This window comes from Scatophagus argus, chromosome 4, assembly GCF_020382885.2.
Source record: "Scatophagus argus isolate fScaArg1 chromosome 4, fScaArg1.pri, whole genome shotgun sequence".
Classification (NCBI taxonomy): domain Eukaryota; kingdom Metazoa; phylum Chordata; class Actinopteri; family Scatophagidae; genus Scatophagus; species Scatophagus argus.
The window spans coordinates 23,223,740-23,244,536 of NC_058496.1; the positions used below are offsets into that span (position 1 = coordinate 23,223,740).

The 20,797-nt window shown below is 40.1% G+C and overlaps 1 protein-coding gene and 1 long non-coding RNA gene across 2 annotated transcripts in view; both read left to right on the forward strand.

Annotated features, from left to right (window-relative positions):
* mrpl1 (mitochondrial ribosomal protein L1) overlaps positions 1 to 6,616 on the forward strand; it is a 10,999-nt gene extending 4,383 nt beyond the window's left edge. Inside the window, exons 6-11 of the mRNA XM_046386136.1 lie at positions 1,287 to 1,370; positions 1,676 to 1,747; positions 2,815 to 2,926; positions 3,199 to 3,299; positions 3,474 to 3,555; positions 6,456 to 6,616. Of these exons, the coding sequence (XP_046242092.1) occupies positions 1,287 to 1,370; positions 1,676 to 1,747; positions 2,815 to 2,926; positions 3,199 to 3,299; positions 3,474 to 3,555; positions 6,456 to 6,559 (555 nt within the window). The 3' untranslated portion in view covers positions 6,560 to 6,616. The remainder of the gene's footprint in view (positions 1 to 1,286; positions 1,371 to 1,675; positions 1,748 to 2,814; positions 2,927 to 3,198; positions 3,300 to 3,473; positions 3,556 to 6,455) is intronic.
* A 4,150-nt stretch (positions 6,617 to 10,766) lies between these two features.
* Positions 10,767 to 20,151, forward strand: LOC124057531. The gene is made up of 3 exons (XR_006843119.1): positions 10,767 to 11,395; positions 15,642 to 15,673; positions 18,832 to 20,151. It is a non-coding gene; the product is annotated as an uncharacterized LOC124057531 (long non-coding RNA).
* The last annotated feature ends 646 nt before the right edge of the window (positions 20,152 to 20,797 follow it).

A 20,797-nucleotide genomic window follows, 5' to 3' on the forward strand; every position in this document is an offset into this window, starting at 1 on the left:
AGAAATTCTGTCCATAACGATTTTTAACAGAACTGGTGACAAAGGGCAGCCCTGGTGGAGTCCAACACCAACTGGGAATGAGTTTGACTTATTGTCAGAAATGCAAAACCAGCTCTCACTCTGATAACACAGAGATTAGATGGCCTGCTGCAACAGGCCATCCACCCCGTATTCCCATGACCTCGCATGACCCCTTCAGCACCCTCACGTGGCTTTAGAGCTGGTCCAGTGTTCCGCAGCCAGGACGAAAACTGCATTTGTTTTGCAATTTTACAGAAAAATGTAGACACATCTGCAAAGGGGAGGGTTTCTCAAGCTATTCAACCCCCCCAACAAGCAGCTTTGTTGAAACATACTGCCTCACTCCTTAGGTCTCTGCTCCTGAGAGATTTCACTTCCATGATTGTGCTTAATACATAGATTGGAACTCTGTAATCCATCACATAGTTCTTCACAGAGGTGCGTGCAGCTTCACGAACTATGGAGCAGAGTGCAGAGTAAAACCTTTCAGTAGGTTTTTCACTGCTAAGTAAGCCCCTCCCTGCTCAGTATAACCCCTTATGAAAACAGCCTTCCATGATAGTACAACATTGAAACCAGCTTCAGTCACCAGTTTATTGGGTATACTTAGCTAACTGAATGCATTCTTAATGCTTCAGTAAATCCTCCCTTCGCGAAGGTGCTAAAGTTCAGTTTTTGCTTTTGTTCAGCTCTTTGGGTTTTTTTTTTTCTTAGGTGTTGTTGATTCAACTATATGCTCACTTAGAGGCTGTAGTTTGCTGCTGAACTGTATTGCATTATGTGTTTCTGTAATTTGACCCACCCTCACTGATTTAATGTGGGATTGACAAAATAGGAGAAGCAGCCATCGTGTAACAAACAAATACATCCATACATACTACACATTGGAGACAACAAATTAAAGTGGAGCATTTTGGTTCTACAGCTAAATGGTCACATCCATATTGCTATGCTCAGCTCTCTGCAGGTTCACACAAAGTGACAGGCATTTGACCAGCCCTCAGCTCTCCTGAATTTGTTGGCATATTGTATTCAGCATAATGTTTTTGCTCTGTTTCTCGTCTCTGAACTGTGCAGAAGCAGTGGTCCTATTCGTAATGAGTTAAGAACAGAGAGAATTAAATTAGATACTGAAGTGGTGGCAGAATATATTTATTACTTGATTATCTAAGCCTGGTCTATGATTGGCATCCTTTTGTTTTCTGGAGCACATGGTTGAACTATAGTAACTGAAACTGTTTTTTCCTTTTTTTTTCTCCTCACAGAAAAAAGTGAGCCCCTTCGTCAGCACGGTGCTCTTACCGCACCCCTTTAGGGAAGAGATGAGCAAAGTTTTATTTTTTACTGAGGTAAAAACTTCCATTTTTTTTAATCTTCCCCTACAGCCTCACTGTGTAAATCTATTCAGATGTGCAGCAGCACCTTTTATCAAGCACCCTGCTTGTTGCTAATAGGCTCCTGTAGCAACCGTTTACATCACAGAAACCTACAAGCACAACTTTTTTTCATGTTTCTGTCGAGCAGCACAAGTTGTAGGCTGTAACTCAGATGTGCATGCTAATGACCATAATGAATGACACTGGTAGGGTTTGCTACACTTTGACACACCTAAATCAGATTCTGTTGGGTAACGCTGCCTCTCTTTTCTCTGAAGGATGCTAATCAAGCTAAAGTTGCCAAGGACAATGGAGCTGCGTATGCTGGAGGAACAGAGCTCATACAGCTGGTGAATTGGTTATACATCACATACTCTAAGATCAAGTTTATTTTTTCCCATGGGGGGGGGGCTATTTTTTTGGAGTGTTTTTGTGCTGTGTGTTAGGAAAATCCAAATTTTGATTTCTTGGGAGATTTCAAATTTACACAGTTAAACCTCTGAGCTGGGCCAGTCATAAGTACAGCGAAGGTTGTAATGTCTTAGTTTAAACCTTGTGCACATCAGACTGTGGCTGGATGGAGCCATCATTGACACTGACAGTGGACTGCAGCTGCTGCTGTTGCTCTGCTGATGTGCTGCTTTTACCGACATGGTCGGTGTAGACGAGGTGTAAGGCATTGTGCTGGTTGTTTCTGAGGCAGGGGAGAAGGCTTCTTCTACAGTTTTCACTGTATTTTTATTTAACTTTTTGCAATTGGAAAACAAGACAAAAGTAAATTTAAAAAGTTAAGATATAAATAAATTGAATGTGTATATGTGCTAATGTTGCCTTCTCCTCATAGTTAAGGTGATGGCAGAGGGCATAAAAGTGTTTGTGTATCTGGCAGCTGTATGCAATATACTATTTAGCGCTAACCGTTTTGCTTTATCTTCCTCAAAATTTCATCTTACAAATTAATGTTGCTGCCTGGTAATCTTTCACTTTAAAAAGCTGCTATAAACTCATTTGATCTCCATCTCCAAGCTGTTAAACTGAAGTTTGTTTTATTGTTAAGCGAATTTCTAGTTGATTTTGTCTTGCAGCTACTGGAAGTTTGCCTCAGTTTCAATACAATTCTGAGTGTGAGGCAGATAAATTATGTACAAAGAAATCAGACAGCTGATGTATGTCATGTTTACTGATTTATTTACTGGTTGCTAAAATCATCAACATGATGTGAATTTTCATCAGAAAATCCAACACAAATGATAAATCGTTACACAGGCTCATACATCAGCCTCAGCTTGTTAATCGGCCAATAACTGTTCAATTCATTGTGTGCAGCTCAGACTCTGTCAGTGTGTATCTGTATGTCACTTAGACTTCCTGCAAGAGTCTTGAAGCTTAAATCTGATCACATTTGGTTCACTCCCAGGTCTTAGATGACAAGATTTCAGCAGATACCTATCTAGCAGTCCCAGATATACTGCTGAAGCTTGCACCGCTGAAAGACAAGCTGAGGAAGAAGTTTCCCAAGGCCAAAAGAGGTAAGCTGAGCTCAGAGGTATTAGGATTTAAAACCTGTTTTCCTTCACAAAAGTTAAAGCTGTTTTCTTGCCAGTCTGTGATAAGGAGGACAAGTTCTCTTATTTGCATTGTACCATATCTCTTATTATTGCCCATTCAGCAGCTGATGGTTTTACTGCAGAAACACTTACAGCATTTCAAGATAACGAAGTATAAATATATTCAAGGCCACAAAGGATATCGGTGCTGAAGCGGTTCTTTTCTCTGTCTCTCTCTCTCTGTTGACGCTCAGGCTCAGTCGGCGTCCACATCGTCAAGATGTTGGAGTTGTTTAAAACAGGTCATGAATACATGGTGGAGAGTGACTGCTATGTTAGGACCCAGATCGCCACGGTACGTCTCTGCAAAGCGCTGCAGAGTGCAGTGTTTGAGGGCAGCACATCATGTCTGTAGTTGGTTTCATGCAAAAAATATTTCAGCAAGGGACAAAGTGAATATTATTAAGCAAAACACATTTTGTTTAGTGATAGTAGCAGTATTTTAAGTTATGTTCTCTTGTTTGCACAGCTCGACATGCCCAAAGAACACATCTTCGCCAACCTGCAAACAATCCTGACTGACGTTTGCTCCCACCGACCAGCCGACATGGGTATGTTCACCAACACCAGCCCATCAAAACAACACAGCAGTGCAGCCACTGATGTTAAATGACTTCAGAGTTGGCCTTCTTCTGCCAGAAGCTGCAGATGAACCTTTTTTTTGACAGCTCTTCAAGATGGAACAACATATCGCTGATTGATTTTTATTTGCCAGAATGGTTGTTCGGGAGAAAAAGCTTTCAAATTTTGCCGAAGTTTACCTGCTGGTAGTCAAGGAAGACATTAAAGCTTGGAAATAAAAACACCTTTTAAACACTGAATGCAAGTGACCCCAGACTGCACAGCTGTGCTCTTCACAGTGCTGGTATGTTAAGAAATTCAGTCTTTTTTAGAGTTAATTCTTTTCAGATCTCTGCACATTTGCTTCACTTTCTGTTCAATATTAAGATGCAAGAGTGTAATCATCAGCTAATGGACCATCATTAGCAAGAGAGGCTTAAATGATCTATAATTTAATTGATTCTGAAGTCGTGAGATAAAACGTCCTTAACAGTGGCCCCTTGGAAGTAAACTGCAGTGCTTTCAGTATCGCTGATTGAGGTTGTTTTAAAACCGGTGGCCCTGCGCGACACTCTCATATCAAGAACTCTCCACTTCATCATTTAAGTCTCTCTTGAGGGCCATATTGCCACTACTGCTGGTGTGTTTTCAGATGTGGTTACTGTTGTTTTGTTTTGTGCTTCACTTGTATACTTCTTTCATTAACATACTGTTGTTACCAGGAAATAAAATTGGCTCCCGTTTTGAATTATGCAGGAAAACGATGTAGTCCAGTTTATGAGCAGGCAGAACTGCATGGCCAACAGCTATTGTCATACAAAGAAGATACCCAGACTCTCAAATCACTCCTGTGTTAAAGCATAATGTGCTTCATCTCCCGCCGGCCCATGTAAAAATGTCACTTCTAATTTTGATGAAAGAAAGCACAAGTACGGAAAGAGAAAAGTAGAAATTAGGCTTTTTCGTATAAAGTCATGTAACATAAACAACATCAACAGACAGTGGTTAAATCTGCATTAATAATCTTATCCCGTTATTAACTGTGGATTTAGATGTGACACAACATTTAAAAAAGAAATAGAGCCAGTTTTTTATTCAGGAAAGTGCAATAGCATGTTAAAAAAGGCCAAAAAGGAAACTTCCTTTGCTGAAGTCATTGAAGTTTTTCACTCTGTGACTGCACTCGCAGCAGATGCTCCAGTTTAAAGTGTTCGCAGTGAACCTTAGTTGGTGCACTTTTTTCCTGGGTGGTCCTCCTTGGGACTGCACACCCTGAAAGTGTAACTGCTCTGCAGCATCCACCCGGCTGTGGACAGCATCCTCTGCACTACAGTAATGGAGTAAAACTCTGTTCTAGCGCTGCAATTTTCATAGCCGAGCAGCATTTGGTGACGAAGGTGGTGCGTCGAGCCGAGCCACCTGGGCCTCTCTGAACTCTGTCAGCAGAGAGCCCTCTTTTGTGATTGTGCCAGTAAACATTATGCAGCAGATCACCTCCCTGACAAAAAATGCACAAGGGCTCTGAGTAGAATTTCATTTCCTCTGCCCGCAGAGATCAAGGTCCAGAACATGTTGATATTTAGAACACTTATATTTAACCTGAATTAGCTGTATGAATAGTTGAGGTTTTTCCCTTTTGTGTCCTTTGATGTCTTTTAAAGAGTCATTTGGACAGAAGCTAATGGCTGCAGTGTGGGCATAAATGAGAAGAAACTTCATGCTTAAAACTGAGAAAAGAGCACAGAAATGCAATGTGTGGGTGAGGCAAAGAAAAACCCCAAGGGGCTTAGGGGGATTATTCATGAGAAAACCACGAACCATATGCTGATAAATAAAGACCTGAATGCAGGAAATAATAGACAAGAGGGAAAACGCTGCTGAATTAACTATTCATAAGCAAGTTAGAAGTGAATTTATGAGAGAAATAAAGGACTGCGGGGACTTTGTGTATGTTTTCAAATAAAAAAAGAGAAATACAGGATGAGTGGGTGAGAGAGATTGAAGGCAGCTGTTTAACATAATCTCATCCAAGCTGATGCTCAGCCTCAGATGTATTAAAAGTTTTCAAGCTCCTTATTTTTTATTCTTAACATTGTTATCCAGGGAGATTCTGACTGGTTTTATGTTCTGAGTAACTCCTCACAACAAATTTTTACATCCATGCTTTACAGAAATGCTGAACTGTGTGTTATTGTTCAGTCTCATGTTGCTCTTAGTGCTATTTTCACTGCAATTATTTTGACCACTGAATAATTGTTTAAGTCATTTTAAAGGAAAAGCTTTCAGGTTTCAGATTCTCAGGGTTGAGGATTGTGTGCTTTCTTTGTCCTAAGTGATACTAAACTAAATATCTTTGGACTTTTGCGGTCTTGGTCATACAAAACAAAACATCTGAAGTCTTTACATGGGAAAATATAGTGGTATTCTTTGCTATTTTCGACATTTTATAGACTTCACAGAGATTAATTATTACTGCAGATAAACTGGTAGTGTGCATAATGGTTAGTTGCAGCCCTGCAGTTAATCGAAAATGATACTATGTTAATCAGTAATGGAAATAGCTTACATTCCTGTCGTAATGCCAAAGAGAGAGAGCAGCCTGAACGAAGTGTAGAACAGCTAAATTTAAAAATATTATTGTTGGCTTTGGAAAGTCCACTTGACCTAACTACGGTATAAGTTTTATAAGTACTTTCTGTTTTGTTTAAGTCTGATGCATGCAAATGTTTCTTCCTGTCTCACAGCATCATCTTGTAGATTGTTCTTTGGCTGTTTTGAAAAGCGTTTTAGAAATTTTCTTTTGACGTCACACCTCATCTTTTCACCACATTAAAACAAGCTCTGAGTGATGACACTTTCTCTTTTCCTTTTGTCCTTTTTCTCCCCTTAGGACCTTTCATCGAGCGGGCGATCATTGCCAGTCACACCAGTGAAGCTTTGTGGTTCAAGAGTGAAGACTTTTTACCGAAACCAGCTGGGGAGGCGGCAGAATGACGGGTCTCAGATTGTATATATTCGCTGTACTGAATAAAGTATCTGTTCTGAGTTGGACTCCAGAGTCGTACGACTGATTGTTTAAAAAAAAAAATAAATAAAAAAAAATAAAAGTCCTTGGAGGGTGAAAGGAGACTGGAGTCTGGTTTAAGGCCTATTAAAACGTATCCTCATCCAGAGCAATTTTTGTAGCACAGTGTGACATGTTTAAACAGTTTACCTCATGGCTTTTCAGAATTCATTTCCTCTCTTTATAAATTCTTTCCATTGATTTCTAAAACCTTTTAAAATATGAATATTTTTATAATGTATCTCAATGTGAATGAGATGCATTAATTCCAAACATGCTTGAACATGACATGATCTGATTATGTACAGGCTTGTAGTGCAAACATTGAATGGTCTCAAACAAAGGAAATGGTTTCTGGGTGTAATACCTCCTGTCTTGGATGGTGGTGGTCACAGGAAGCTCAGAATAGTTACACAACCCTGAGTATTATCCTGGATGGGCAACAGCCAAATTCATTGTTAGTAAAATGTTTTAAAGATCCAAAGTATTTTTTGGCACCTGTGCCCACTTACTTTTGTGTACTTTTGGTGTGGTATTATTTTTATTGGCTTTAGTCCTAATGAAGAGAAATAATAATGTTAAATTGTAAAATAATATTTTTGCCAATGATGTGCTTTAACCTTTGTTGCTTTTGTGTTCAAACACGGCAGTGTCCTCATATGCAAAGCCAGCTCCATAAAGGAGTTGTTTTCTCAGTTTGGTGTGGATGAACTTGACTAGTCTGAACAAAGCCCTGACCTCAACGCTATTCGACACTTGTGGGATGAACTGAATCACTGACTCTGAGATGGACCCTGTCATCAGCCAACATCTAGTTGGACCTCACTGACAGTCTACAGTCTGAAAGGGAACAAATCATTGCAGTCTTGTTGTAATATTTGGTGCAAAGTCTGAAAGCAGAAGTGTGGAAGCTGCTATAGGAACAGGTTAGTGTTTACAGTTTTGGAATGGCTGCAGTGTTGATGTGTCCACATTCTTTTAGCCTTTTGATGGTCATATTACAGCATTTGGTAAAATCAGGTGCAGTATCGCCTCTTAAACGCCAGGAGGCAGCATTGATCATTGCCTGTGCTGCTGACCCTGAATGAAGGCTTCCTGCAACCTGTTGCTCCTACAATCACATCCTTATCACAGGAGAAATTTTTAGTTTTTTTCTCTCCTAATACTCACAAATTATAATGACTCAGTAATTGTGCAACACTCGATGGACTTTCACAACTTACAAACTTGCGACCGTCAATACAGTAAATGCGTGTGCACTGAGGCTCCTGCTGGTATTTAAAAAAACAAAAAATGTCTGAATGGCCTTGAAAAGTGCCACCTGGTCTACCCAGTGAGGGAAATTAATGGTAATGCAGCAGTATTTCACTGGACGATTTCATCACAAATAAAACTGTAGCATACAGTGATGAGATTAGGCCAGTTTATCATTGATTATAGTCCTGCAGTTAAAGCCCCTTCAGCTGTTTTCACAGCTGATTGGCATCTGTATCAGCTCATATTTTGGATTAGAAGTCTGAAATTAAACAAGTTATTTGAACCTGTCTTGTGGTTTATATTACCTTAATGTTCTTGTAACTGTCTACCCAGCCTGTAAGACTCAGAATCTACTCTTACAAACAAACAAACAAACAAACAACAGAAAAAGCTGCTGCCAACAGGCTTGTCTTTGGGAAGGTAACATGTGATCTTTGATGTCCCAAACCATCTTTTCAAACTGTGTGTGTGTATGGAATTAGTGCAGTCAATTACACAACAAACCCCTCATCCTGATGCTGTGCAGGTTGATATTCAGTGTAGGATTGAGATTAGTTGCAACTTTTATTGGTCCCCGTGGGGATATCGGGCTGCTGCAGCAGCTAATGTAATAGGATTTGGCAGTAGCGAGGGGAGAACAGAGACTATAGAGAGAGGCAATGAAAATTGTGGAAATAGTACAAATGACGAAATTGACTTCAGTGAGTTTCCTGTTAACAAGCAGGGGCTACGTAAAAGTTGTTTGTTGTAATTCTTACAGGCCTGTGTTGCCCATAAATGCCTGCAATCCATCTGCTGTATTGTCATTCTGATTTTCCATATTGTAATTTTACTTTTGTTAATTCTGTCTACCTTTTGCATCTCGGACAGTCCTGAAGATGGTGACCTCTTTTCCAGGAACAGGAATTGTTAGTAGTACAAACCGGTAGGCTGTTGTTCCTTTCCTGTCTTTCGTCTTCCTTTTTTCCCTATCATGCAATCTCCCTCAAGGTTCACAACATCTGAGAAACACATTGTTACACAGTTTCATTGTAATAATTTCATTCAGTGTAACTTTCAATAACACTGATTAAAAAGCACAATTAATGATGGAAAGTAAAACTGTACAAAAGAAATATCTTCCATTTGGTTGTTGAGCCCTTGCACCAGCCATGAATATATTTTATAATAAGACTCAGTTTATGGTATTTAGCATTTTCTTATTACCATGAAAATGTCTTTATGTGCATAACCACAGACATATGAGGGTGAACCCACCTTACTTCAGTTTGCCCTCTTTATCAAATTTGTGAGAATGAAGTATGTCTGAGTTCAGCTCGGTGTGAGGTGTCAAAATGATGATGGTAACAAAATTTCAGGGAAAATATGAATTAATCTGACTGATTTCTGGTCATGTTGCCAGGATCACAGGCCAGAGGTCAAGGTTTACCCAAATTTTTAAATCTTCCAGTGCGTCACTGGCTCCTTGTTATAAATAGCTGCAGGGTGCAGACAGCAGCAGCATTAAAGCAGAAGAAAGAAAGCTTATTCAAAGTCAGAACTGATTCTGATCCCTGTTTTTGGCAGAGGACAAAAGGGCTGAGTGGAGATCAGGTTACTGCCATGTGACACTGAGGAATCTCGGTTCTACACTCCCTCCGATTAAACATTACACTCGGAGAGAGAGAGAGGGCTGCAGACATCCTACTCCACACTATATATATATATATACACAGATACCAGCTGCATTAAATACCCTGCAGTACTACTACTATGAAAAACAAGTCAACCAGAAGTCTTGGCTTTGTATAGAACAAAAATGTAAAAAGTAGAAGTCTTTTATCATTTTGATATGCTTATCAGTTTCTCCCAGGCATGTTTATTTACAGACTTTTTAACCCCTCTACAGATATTGTTAATAGGAGAAAATTCTTCAAGAAAGCTTACATTTTTTCAAATAAAAACCACCATAACTACTCTGCAAAACCTCTAAAGTCCCTATAGGTATGTTAAAACAGCAAATGTCTGTGAGCTGGAAGGAATTCAAGTCACTTTATAGGCCTGGATAATGAAACTGTCCAGTGTTATATGAGGAAAATGTACTGTAGGAAAAGTTTAAAAACTAAGCATAATTTTGTGGGAAGAATTTAGGTTTTTCAACTCTTCAACTCAACTGACAATTATCTTGAAGTGTCTTGAATCCATTTGAATAATTCTATAGATATATATATGGCATATAAGTGCTAGAGCAATATACGCAATCACCCTAAAGTCACCAGACATTTAGATATAGTTATATGTAGGCATAGGATAAGACTATAATAAGGCACATTACTGTGGATAAAATGTCATTAGATGAGATAAGGTCACCATAAACTCCCTACAGGAGACTAATAATGATAAAGCAGGGGATAAAAACACCATAAAGTAAGTTAAGGTCACTATAAACACGCTTTAAAATCTTAGAAAAAGTAAGTAGGCTGTTGAGTACCACAGACTCTAAGTCCCTAAAGCTATACAACAGGAACAGGCTATTACAAAGACACCACAGATAGAATTAAAGTTTGGCCGAGTACGATAAAGTGAACTCCACAGAGCTTTACAAAGTCGTGGCAAAAATCAGCAATACATCATTTCTGAAAACCTCAGATTTCCTGAATGGGATTAAAGTGATGAATCTCTCTGATGATCTTATATTCATTCATTTCCAAAATTCCCCTGAAAAATAACGCATTCTCTCGCTTGTGTTTTAATCCCCGCGGAGCACAGTCCCCATCATGTGTGATTATATCTGCGAGGTGGGTGGTGGAGGTGGAGGGGGGCAGCAGCGGAGAGGTGGGGCGTCCTTCTGAAGAGAGGAGGGGAGGACTAACAAGAAAGAGGAGGAGAAGAAGAAGAAGAAGAAGAAGAAGAAGAAGTAGAGGGAGTCGGGGGTTCGAGGAGAAGAAGATCGCTGCTCCGCTTGAAGTGACTCCAAACACCGCTGCAGGAGCGCTCAAAGTCCGGCCGCTTCAAACTCCGTCTCCCGTCGTCATGCGCCTCGGCTTTTAAAAAAGCGTCCCGGCTGCTGCTTCTGCTGCTCGGGAGAGGACAAATCCACCTTACATCTGGTGATCTTTTTTTTTTTTTTTTTAAAATAACAACAAAAAGCAATTGGCAGAGTTTTGCGCCCGTCCGGCAGAGTTGTGAGCAGGCGGTGGACACTTCTCCAGGTTTCGGGACTGCGCCGCATACCAGCCCGGAGCGCAGCGCTCGGGAGTCGGACACAGGGCGCTCCGTCTCTCCACTCCGCTCCCGCTCCGTTCAAAGATTCTTGTCTCTTTCCTCGTTGTTACCTCGTACACCGGTACATCAGTAATGCTCAGCGAGAACTGCTTTCATTTGAGCTAAAGGGATAAACACAAACACATCGCGCGTTTCTCTCCGACTGGATTTGGATTTAAGTCCTTTTTTGGCTGCGACCATGAGTGGATGGTGGATATTTGTTGGCACTCTGGTCGGGATCCTCACCGTCACCAGTGGGATACATGGTTAGTATTTTGGAATTTTCACTATACCAGTTGTTGAGGTTGTTATGTGGGTCAGGGGTTATCAGGGACCACCATGCACACTCACATTAGAGCTACAGATACAAATTTGATCAGCTTTCCATGTTGGCTACTTTGGATTGAATCGTACATCTGTTCAGGCTGCAGACGGACATCTTGAAGGGGACCGAAAGTCGTTGCCAGGCTACTGGTTTACTTTCTCTGTTAGTTAAAATAAATGTAACTTATTCCTCAAGTTGTCAATGATGTCCCTCAAGGACTCTAGGAGCTTCCCAGGAATGAGGACAGAGGTTTAAATTTGTGTCATTCCAACTTGAGGATTTGCAGCAACATTCATTAGATGAAATTTCTGAATGAGTGCCCTCCATCAGTCAGAATCAGTTTGAGAAAGTCCACTCCAAAGAACAGTCAGGCTGGCATAATTTCAAGAACTTGCCTCAGAAATACAATTATCCAGGCAGATAATTCTGCAGATGCTCACACAAACTATAAAGGAATCTGAACAGAAAGTATTCACTTGAAATAAACTTGTTTTGTGTCTTGTTCTGCAGTTTCGCTTTACCACCATACATGTCCTTGAATGGGATCCTTTTCATGGCCTCTTTTCCATTTAGATATTAATAACTCTGCATCAAATCTAAAAAGTCTGTCCATGCACAGCTACAGTATTCCCATCAGAGGAGTTGTAATGCACAACGCTGTCAGGAGCAGAATCTAAAGCAGGTCTGTGCACCTGTTACTGAACTGACCCATTCAAGTTTACTCTTTATTCCTCATCAAACTCAGGCTTGTTAATATCACAGCCGACTTACCTGCGGAGAAGAACCAGACTGCATGCTGAAAACAGGAAGGTCAAAGTTGCAGTGCTTACATGCAGCAGCAGAATTTGACTCCAGACTTTTTTTGTTTTGTTTTTACCAAAATCATTAGGATTCTCTCTCATCTCGGCATGCATCCAATCTGCTTGGCAGCACTTGCTTCAATAAAATTCAAACTTTTACGCAGCAAGATATTCCTTTGCCTCCTTCTGCTGAGAAGAGAGCACGTTGGCGTTGGCAAGCAGAGTGAGATAGTTATAAAAATTGAAATGTTATTGACATTAAGTTCGGCTCGGTGGAATGGATGGATGGTGAGATGAAGAGAGGACTTCCCTGGACAAAAGTCAGGAGTGATGGCAAGTCTATCTCACATGTTGCGTTTCAGTTCAGATTCCTTTGCGGTTGTCACTGTTGAACGTGGCTGTGAGCATCTGCAGGAATATTATTCCTGAACACACCTGATTATAGCCATTGTAACTCTCCCAGGAGGTTGGTTTTGGGTGACAATGACTGTGAATACTGTATATCTGAGGGAAGTAAGGATCCACTTCAAAATTTGACCGCATTGATTTGGTGATTCGCAGGTCCAAAGATGTTTGGACTCAGTTAATTTCAGACTAAACATGCTGTTTTAAATGTGGAGGACACATTGAACTGTTGTTACAACAGCATGTAAAATGTCTATAGGTTTTTATTTCATTGTAAGGCATTACATATTCAATACAATAGCTGAAAAAAAGCATAAAAAGTGTTCAACAAAACTGAAACCCATGCTTTCAGTTCAGATGTCTTTTCTCCTGTAAATCGCCACGTCAGTTTTCTGTGATACAAACACAATAACGGGATAAATGTTATTTTGAAGACAGGTGCTGTTTTCCCAGCATCACAAACACTTAATGTATAATTGATGCAATAATCCTCTATGGGCTCTCTGAGTTGGGGGCTTCTGAGCGATGGGGTTCTTCCTTCTGTTTCTCCACAGAACCTGAGAGTTGTCACGGTTGCATGTCATCTTGAGGGTTCATGATTAAAAATCTTGATATCACCATCACAACTTCATTATGTAATTTCGTAAAATAAACAGCAGTAATAAAATATGTAGATAGACTTACTTTGCGTACTTTCGCATTTTTTTGTGATGTTCTTTGATGCCAATTTTTTTCAAGGATAACAGGACCACTCCATTTCAACCATGGTTATAATTAAGTGATGAGACATTGATTGCAAGAAAACAGTGTCTGATATTTTGAGATGTCATTAATTAAGAATCATCTTGTGAAAATGGTCTTCTGAAATATGAGCAACATTTCTTATCTGTCAGGAACACACATCTGGGTTACACTGAGTTCATACTCGCTCTTATTATAGAGAGATAAAATAACAGACTTGCTCATCTTTGGTGTGTTAACTAATGCCTCAGAGTCCAACACAGTGTTAACAGTTGATTAAAACCTGTGGTGTTAAACGGTTCTTGGACACTGTTTTCTTTAGCAGTGGAAGTGCAGTGTAAAACCACTTCTGTACATCTGCCACAAACTGATTAAGGTGCTCGATTATATTTTGCAGGAGTTTTTCTCCCATGCAGAGAGATAAAAAGACAACATCATGAAGCAGCAGTATTGACAACAGACAGACTTGCTCTTGGACATCTTGTATGAGAATACAACTGTAACTTTAAGACCACTCTTGTTTTGTGGACCTGTATCGTTATGGTAAATGTTTACCTCTCGCTGTACTTTCCCCCTGAGGTGTTTCAGATTTCACCAGTCTGGTTTTGAGAGGCTCAGACCTCAGACTGGGCTGAGACATGTGTCTGTATGCATTTTCCTAGCATTTAGCCTTCAAATTGAGCAGAGATAATCACCAGTGCCCTCCCATTTCTGTCTAATGGTTGCATATTTCCTAGCTTTAAAATTTCCAGAAGCCTAAATATCAAGTGCTTGTGATGTACTGAATATGGATACGTGCTCAAAGGAGTTGGAAGACAAAACAAGAGATAGTACTGAAGAGCTGATTGGGGGGGGGGTTGTGAGGTGCTGGGGTACCACATGTGAAAGTACTTTTTTCTTAAAGACCCTGTTAGGTTAAGGATATGAAATAGGTATTTCTATTATGAAGTTAGATCATTATTGTTGGTGTTGTCAGAAAAATGACTGATTTTGTAAGAATATTTACCTGAGAGATTTTTGCATGCGTTAGCAAAATTCTAGTAAGCACTGATAGATGATGTGGTGACAGTTTTCTTTCAAAGTAATAACTGACTGTTTTCTACAGAGGAATTTCGAGAAGCCAAATAGTGCTAGTTAGTTCAAGCATTAGCAGGTTGTGTTGAATGTGTGTTGGTTGGATTTACACTGAGAGTAATGCCTTTCAGTGTACCGTATACAGTAGATATTTTTCTCAGTATATTGAATCAGGACCCGTGTATCATGATACACATTGTATCACCAGGCCAGAAACTGCTTGGTATCTTTAGCTTTGGAAGGCAGCGTTGACTGTTTGTGTAGCTAAATAGGGAATTAGTTCTGGTAGGCTAAACAAATTTTTGAACCTGATCTGATAACCCCTGAGATTTACCTGCACACACATACTTAACTTCTTGGCTTAGATTAAGTGTATGGATATGATTATTCTGTCTTCAGTCTCTGCATAGGTAGAGTGTTTTGGGCTGGGTGTGTGTTCTTATGTGAGAAGTCTCAGTTGCATGTCTGATGTTATGGATGGATTTAGAGAAAACAGAGACAGTATGGCTGGGCACCTGAGCAGGCCATGGCATTTGAGCAAGCAGACTTTAAAATGCGGATGTGTCTCGTTTGTTCAGCTGAGTTGGGAGAATTCAGAAGAAGTTGAGAGGACAGTAAGGCGAGTTTGCTTAGTCAAGACCTTTCAATTCAGATGCTGAAAATGAACCTTACTGATAAATTTCAATTAGCACAATCAGCATCGTCCAGTTGGTTCCTGAATATTTATGATCATGTATGATTTAATGACATCTGAATTAATGTAACAAGACGTTTTAAAGTGTGGTAATTTCATAGCTTTGCTTTATGTCCGTGACTTTTTACATATTTGATTCACTGGGATTCAGAATCGAATCCCCTTAACATTTTTCTGTGTTGCACAGATTATTGACTGAATTCAGAGTTTGACCATGCACAGCGACACCCTTGACACTAAGGGCTTACAGGAACTCACATCCTAGACTTTGAAGGGAATTGATTTCTCATCTTTCATGAGGCTGATCTACTGTCTGACCTGAGCATCTCCAGGAATTATAATGGCACATTTACATAATCCCTGACAAAAACAGTTTGATGACATATCACTACCAAAGGTGTGACCATGACTGGACTCTAATGCTAATGCTATATTTCTTTGTCTCCCTCTGTTTTATCTGTCTGTCACTACAGGAGCTTGTATCTACGGTGGATCGCTATATGCGGTAGGTGCACCCAGTCTTATCCTATTTTATCTCTTCACTGGTCTGCTCACAGAATTAGGATCTTGTGTCTGTTTGAAACATAGAAATGAGTATTTGCTCATGTATTATTCACAGGAGATATTACCAAGTTAGTATGACTGACGGCTGAAGCTATTAAGTGTGTGTATCTGCAGAGATAGGTGGTAAAAGTCATATGCATTATCAGTGGGGATAGCTGCACATCCTCTGTTGTCTGCAATGTAGCTGAGAAGATGTGTCTCATCTATAATGCATGCCTCATACTGACTTTGTGAATGATAATGGCAATGAGTGAGAGCATGATGCAGCTCAGTAGCGGGCCTGGCTGCTAAAAGAAGAGCAGCAAACTCCCGCTGCTCTGCCGATTGAAGGTTAGGCTTTTTTCAAAGTTAGATTGAACTTTGTGATGAGCTTTATTCCAGTGGTTCTGCTGGGTATTGGCGAACATTCAGGGTTTTTGCTCCTAGGTGCGCTTTTGTTTTACATTCATTAAACCCTGCTGCAGGATCCTCATATCCTGGCTTGCGACTTAATTTAATGTTTAAAGTTGTCGTGTTTGGCTTGAGGCATCGAAAGACGAGAAGTCGCCTTGTTCTTCTGAGCAGGCAGCTGAGGCTTGCCCACTCCACACTTTCCAGCATTTGCACTTCAGATACAAGTTTGAGCTGTAAAAAGTTTGAGAAAGCGATAACAGTGAATTATAGCATCCCAGTACATTTTTGGGATAATTTTCTTATGAGAAAGTATGCAGAACATGGGCAGAATTAAAATTAAAATTACCATTTCCCACGTCACCACTACAGTTTACTTATTGCATACAGTTGAATATCAGCTGTCAGCCATTCGTGTCACTTACTGCCGATAAGAAGGAAGCTTCTGTCTGACTGCAGCCACATGAAAGGTCTCAAGTTAAACTACACTGCGTTGTTTTGTGTTTTTTTATTTGACTGTTTGTTCAGTTTGTTTTTTTCAGTAATTAATTAAAAATGTCCCCATCAAAGAAGAGGTATGATGACAGATCATCTTGCCCTAAGCTGCAATAATAATAATACCATAAAAACTGTATGCTTTCCAAATTTAAGGGTAGTGTCTTTGTATCTACTGATGTTCTGAATGCCTTTTCCATCCTAAGGAGGGTCATTGACAAAACACATAGCAGTGTAAGACATTTAACACTAGCACTGGTTGCATTGTAAGTTGGTTCATCTGTAAAATATCTTTGTCTTGTTTTATGGGTCGAACTCAAGTTAAAAGGAGTGAAATTTTCTGTTGTGCGCTTTAGAAAAACACCACTTGTGTCTAGCAACAACTGGTAATCTCTCTTAAAAAGCCTTAAACATGGTTTTCAGTGGTTCCCAGGCAGAACTCCTGCTTTATTCCTACTGTGGTATCTGCATAATTACAGTAAAACTTTAAAGAGTGAGCAGTAACTTACCTACAACTACCTGTAAATGCATGAGAACACATCCTGCCTCTCTGTGTTACTTTTCCCCTGTCTTTGAAGGGGGATAATTGCTGGGGCAAGGATGTAAAGACAAAAATGTTTCAGTCAGTGTTTTAGGAGGGAAGAGGGGGAGGAGTAGTGGTGGTGGTGGTGGAGGAATAGGGAAAGGAGGGGGTTTGTGGCAAATAGGAGAGGGCAGGGAGACAGGTGGGATGTCCCAGCATGTTTGAACACAGTCAGGAAAAGGCCCTTCTGGAGTTCAAAGTGAAGAACTCCCCCCCAACACCTGGAGTGGTGGGCAGATAGGAACAAATGGAAAATAAAGAAACACAAAGATTAAAGTGCAGATTTCCACAGAAGCCCTCAGGCCTCGCTGTGTGGTTTAGGTCTGTGGTGAATATAATCTAGGAGCAAAACAGCCTTCTCACACATGATCAGTTTCATCTTCTTTTTCCAGACTTTAATTTCATTATTTAATTAGATTATGAGCTCAGCTTGATATATGTTGTAATGACTCTGTCAGTCCATGAACAAACATAATTCTGCTCATTTTACAGAGCTAAATTAAAAAAAAAGACATATGCACAATTATATATGTGAGATGACAGGCATTTAAAGTCACAGGTTATACTGTATGTATGTTAGAACTTTAAAACAGTATTTCCCCATACTCTGGCAATTATAAAATGTTATTTTTTCATACATCTGCACACCTCTCTGTCATGTGTAGGAACCTGGCAAATCAGTTTGGCCCTGTCAGTTGATTAAAATGCACTTCATGAACTAGTTGGGGCTTTTTTCTTAAACATTGTGTTAGCAAGAAATCTGGTTTATGCAATCAGGGTAAACGTTTAGACAAACTCGATGTCACCAGATAGATTTGTTATGGAGAGTGCTGATTTCTTGGCAAAGTGCACATGTAAACAGTTTAGTAAATGACTTTTGATGTTTACACATGTGCAGGACAATGGCTTTAATGGTGGCGTCAAAATCGACAGAGGTCCCATTTCACTTACACAGTTAAACATGCAATAATAAGGTCACTGCAGTACAATGTAAACACATACTCAGATTACCTACGTAACCTGGTTTCTCTGTGTAACCTTGCTAGTGAGATAGTGAGTGACATGAAAAGAAAATATGGATTAACAGATGGTTGGAAACATGAAGACATTATGGCCTGTCTGTTTTGCAAGTTAATATCACAGTTTATATCACAATCTCCGTAAAGACTACAGATATCTCATTACTCTACTTGAATGACACCTGAAGCAATAAAGATTATAGTAGAATTTTTGACAGTAGCCATATGGGAAATCAGGGAACTGCACAAACTTTGAGGCAGCCCTTTACAACACTTGACACACTTGAACACTTGAGACAATAACTGAATCAGATGTTTGTAATCTTTCAAACATTTTGCTAATCAGCCTTGATTTTTATCAGTGTATTTTTCAGTTGATATTTTTTTAGTGTTAGTGAAAATGTATGTTATTCGTGAATTTTTTTTTCTTAAAACAACACCCATATTACTCAAAGCAATGGTATTTTTTTACATGTGGCATAATGAATCAGATGGATTAAAAGCAGTGAGATGTAGACACTGAAGAGCAAGTCTGCTCATTTTCCCACAGAGAAGAACCTAGTTCCCACGGCTGAAGAGGTTTGGATTGATCAGACCTTCTCCCCCGTACAGACAGAAGCAGAAGCCAAGGGAGGTGGTGTTTGGCTGATGTTCCACATCCGCACTAAATCACTCACCAGTCAGCTGTCTCCCAGCTCCAGCCCTGTAACCCGGTGACTCAGATCAGTCCCACAGGAGGTTGTGCACAGAGGAGCCTGTATCTTCTGGGTGAAAACAGAGGTCTTAAATGACATCACCCTCGGGTCATCCTAAACATCCCAACTTTGTCAGCTTGGTTACTTATGTCATGGTTGCCACTGGAGAAAGAAACTCTCAAATTCTTTACTTGGAGAGCAGGTGTTAGAGAAGCAGGAATGCTCTCATCTTAAGATTCTGTAGTTAGAGATTTTGAGTAAACTGTTGCTCAGCACTTGCCCAGTGAGGGTCAGCTCAGTCTGTAAAGGTTTTATATATATTTTTATATGTATACATGTAATATAATAATAATAAAATATAATAAATAATATAAGTAAAATGTATCATCTTGCAAACTGGAACCCATGCCACCCGTGTTTTTTTGCCCACCTGCTAAACAGTATGAAGCTGTGGGGCTTGTGGGTAAAATGTTCTACATGAATACTGACGTATTTCAATAACTCAAGACGTCCTGCTGCGGTGTAGTGTGCCATCAGGGCTGACACGCTGCTGAAATACAGCATATCGCCCTCAGTGAAGGACAGCAGGGCTCGGCAACATGCAGCTCCATGTCCAAATATATCACCTGCCCCTCAAGGCTTGAATTCCTGGCATTGCAAGTCGTCATTTCTGTAGGAATCAAAATGTAGGGCACCTCGAGAGGACGAAGGTCCAGGCAGTAACACCAGGCTTTACAAAGTATCAGGGCTGGGATTTAACCTGAACAGAACTGAAGCAGTGTTTGGAGTTTATTGCATTGGTACCAGTCCAAACCCCTCGATCCCACCAGCTCTTCGGTTCACTCTTTACAATATGTGTCAGGATGGGTCGGGCGTCGTTGACGCGGAAATATACTGAACCCCGATGCAGAGTCAGAAAGGGGCAGGCAGGCGTGGTGGAGGTCCAAAAACAATTGTCTTTTATTCAAACAAGCAAAATCAAAAACACACACTTACTGTGGCATAGGATGAACAAAAAGACCGTGGCAAAAACTCCAGGCAAAATCATGGCATGGCAAAACTTATCAAGGCAAGGCAGATAGATCCTGACATGACATGGGGAAACCGCAGACATACATGAAAAGACGCAACGCTCTGACCAACAGTGACTGGGAAGACAAGGACTAAATAGACATGATAACAAGACACAGGTGACACACATCTGGAGGGAGAAAGTAATCAAGAAAACTTAAAGCAAAGTTACATGGAAACAGGGCACACAGGGGAAGTGAAGCTTTTCAAAATAAAACAGGACATGACAAAAACCTTGAACATAATACATGGAAGCACAAGGCACACATGGAACATGACACATGGACTCAAACATAAAACATGGAAACACAAGAAACGTGACTGAAACCTGAACTTAAAACATGAAAAAACACATGGGAGACAAACATGGAACACGGCATATGGACTGAAATCAAAAGACAAAGCGTAACCAAAAAACCAGGCATGACAATATGAGCTGATTTGTTGATACCAAAATGTGCCATTTAGGGCAATTAGTCACAGTAACTGTACATAGGTTATAGAGGATTGAAATTTCTTCCTGTCCTGATGGTCACAGTTCATTTCTTCTTGTCTCATCCCAATCCTGCCACTTTCATTCCTGAGTCAGTTGCAGTGATGAGTTATTTTTCTCCCATTATGAGCATTGAGAAGCTCAAGCCCAAAGAACCAATGATAACCAGTTCAGAATTTGTAACTGTCTTGAAATGCATAAGAAGTAGGACATTTCCTATTACACACGCATCAATGCACATGTATAGTGTTTACAATACAAACCATAGAGGGTAATGGATTTTGCTGCGGTGGACTTAAAACTTCTTTTGTCTTCTTGA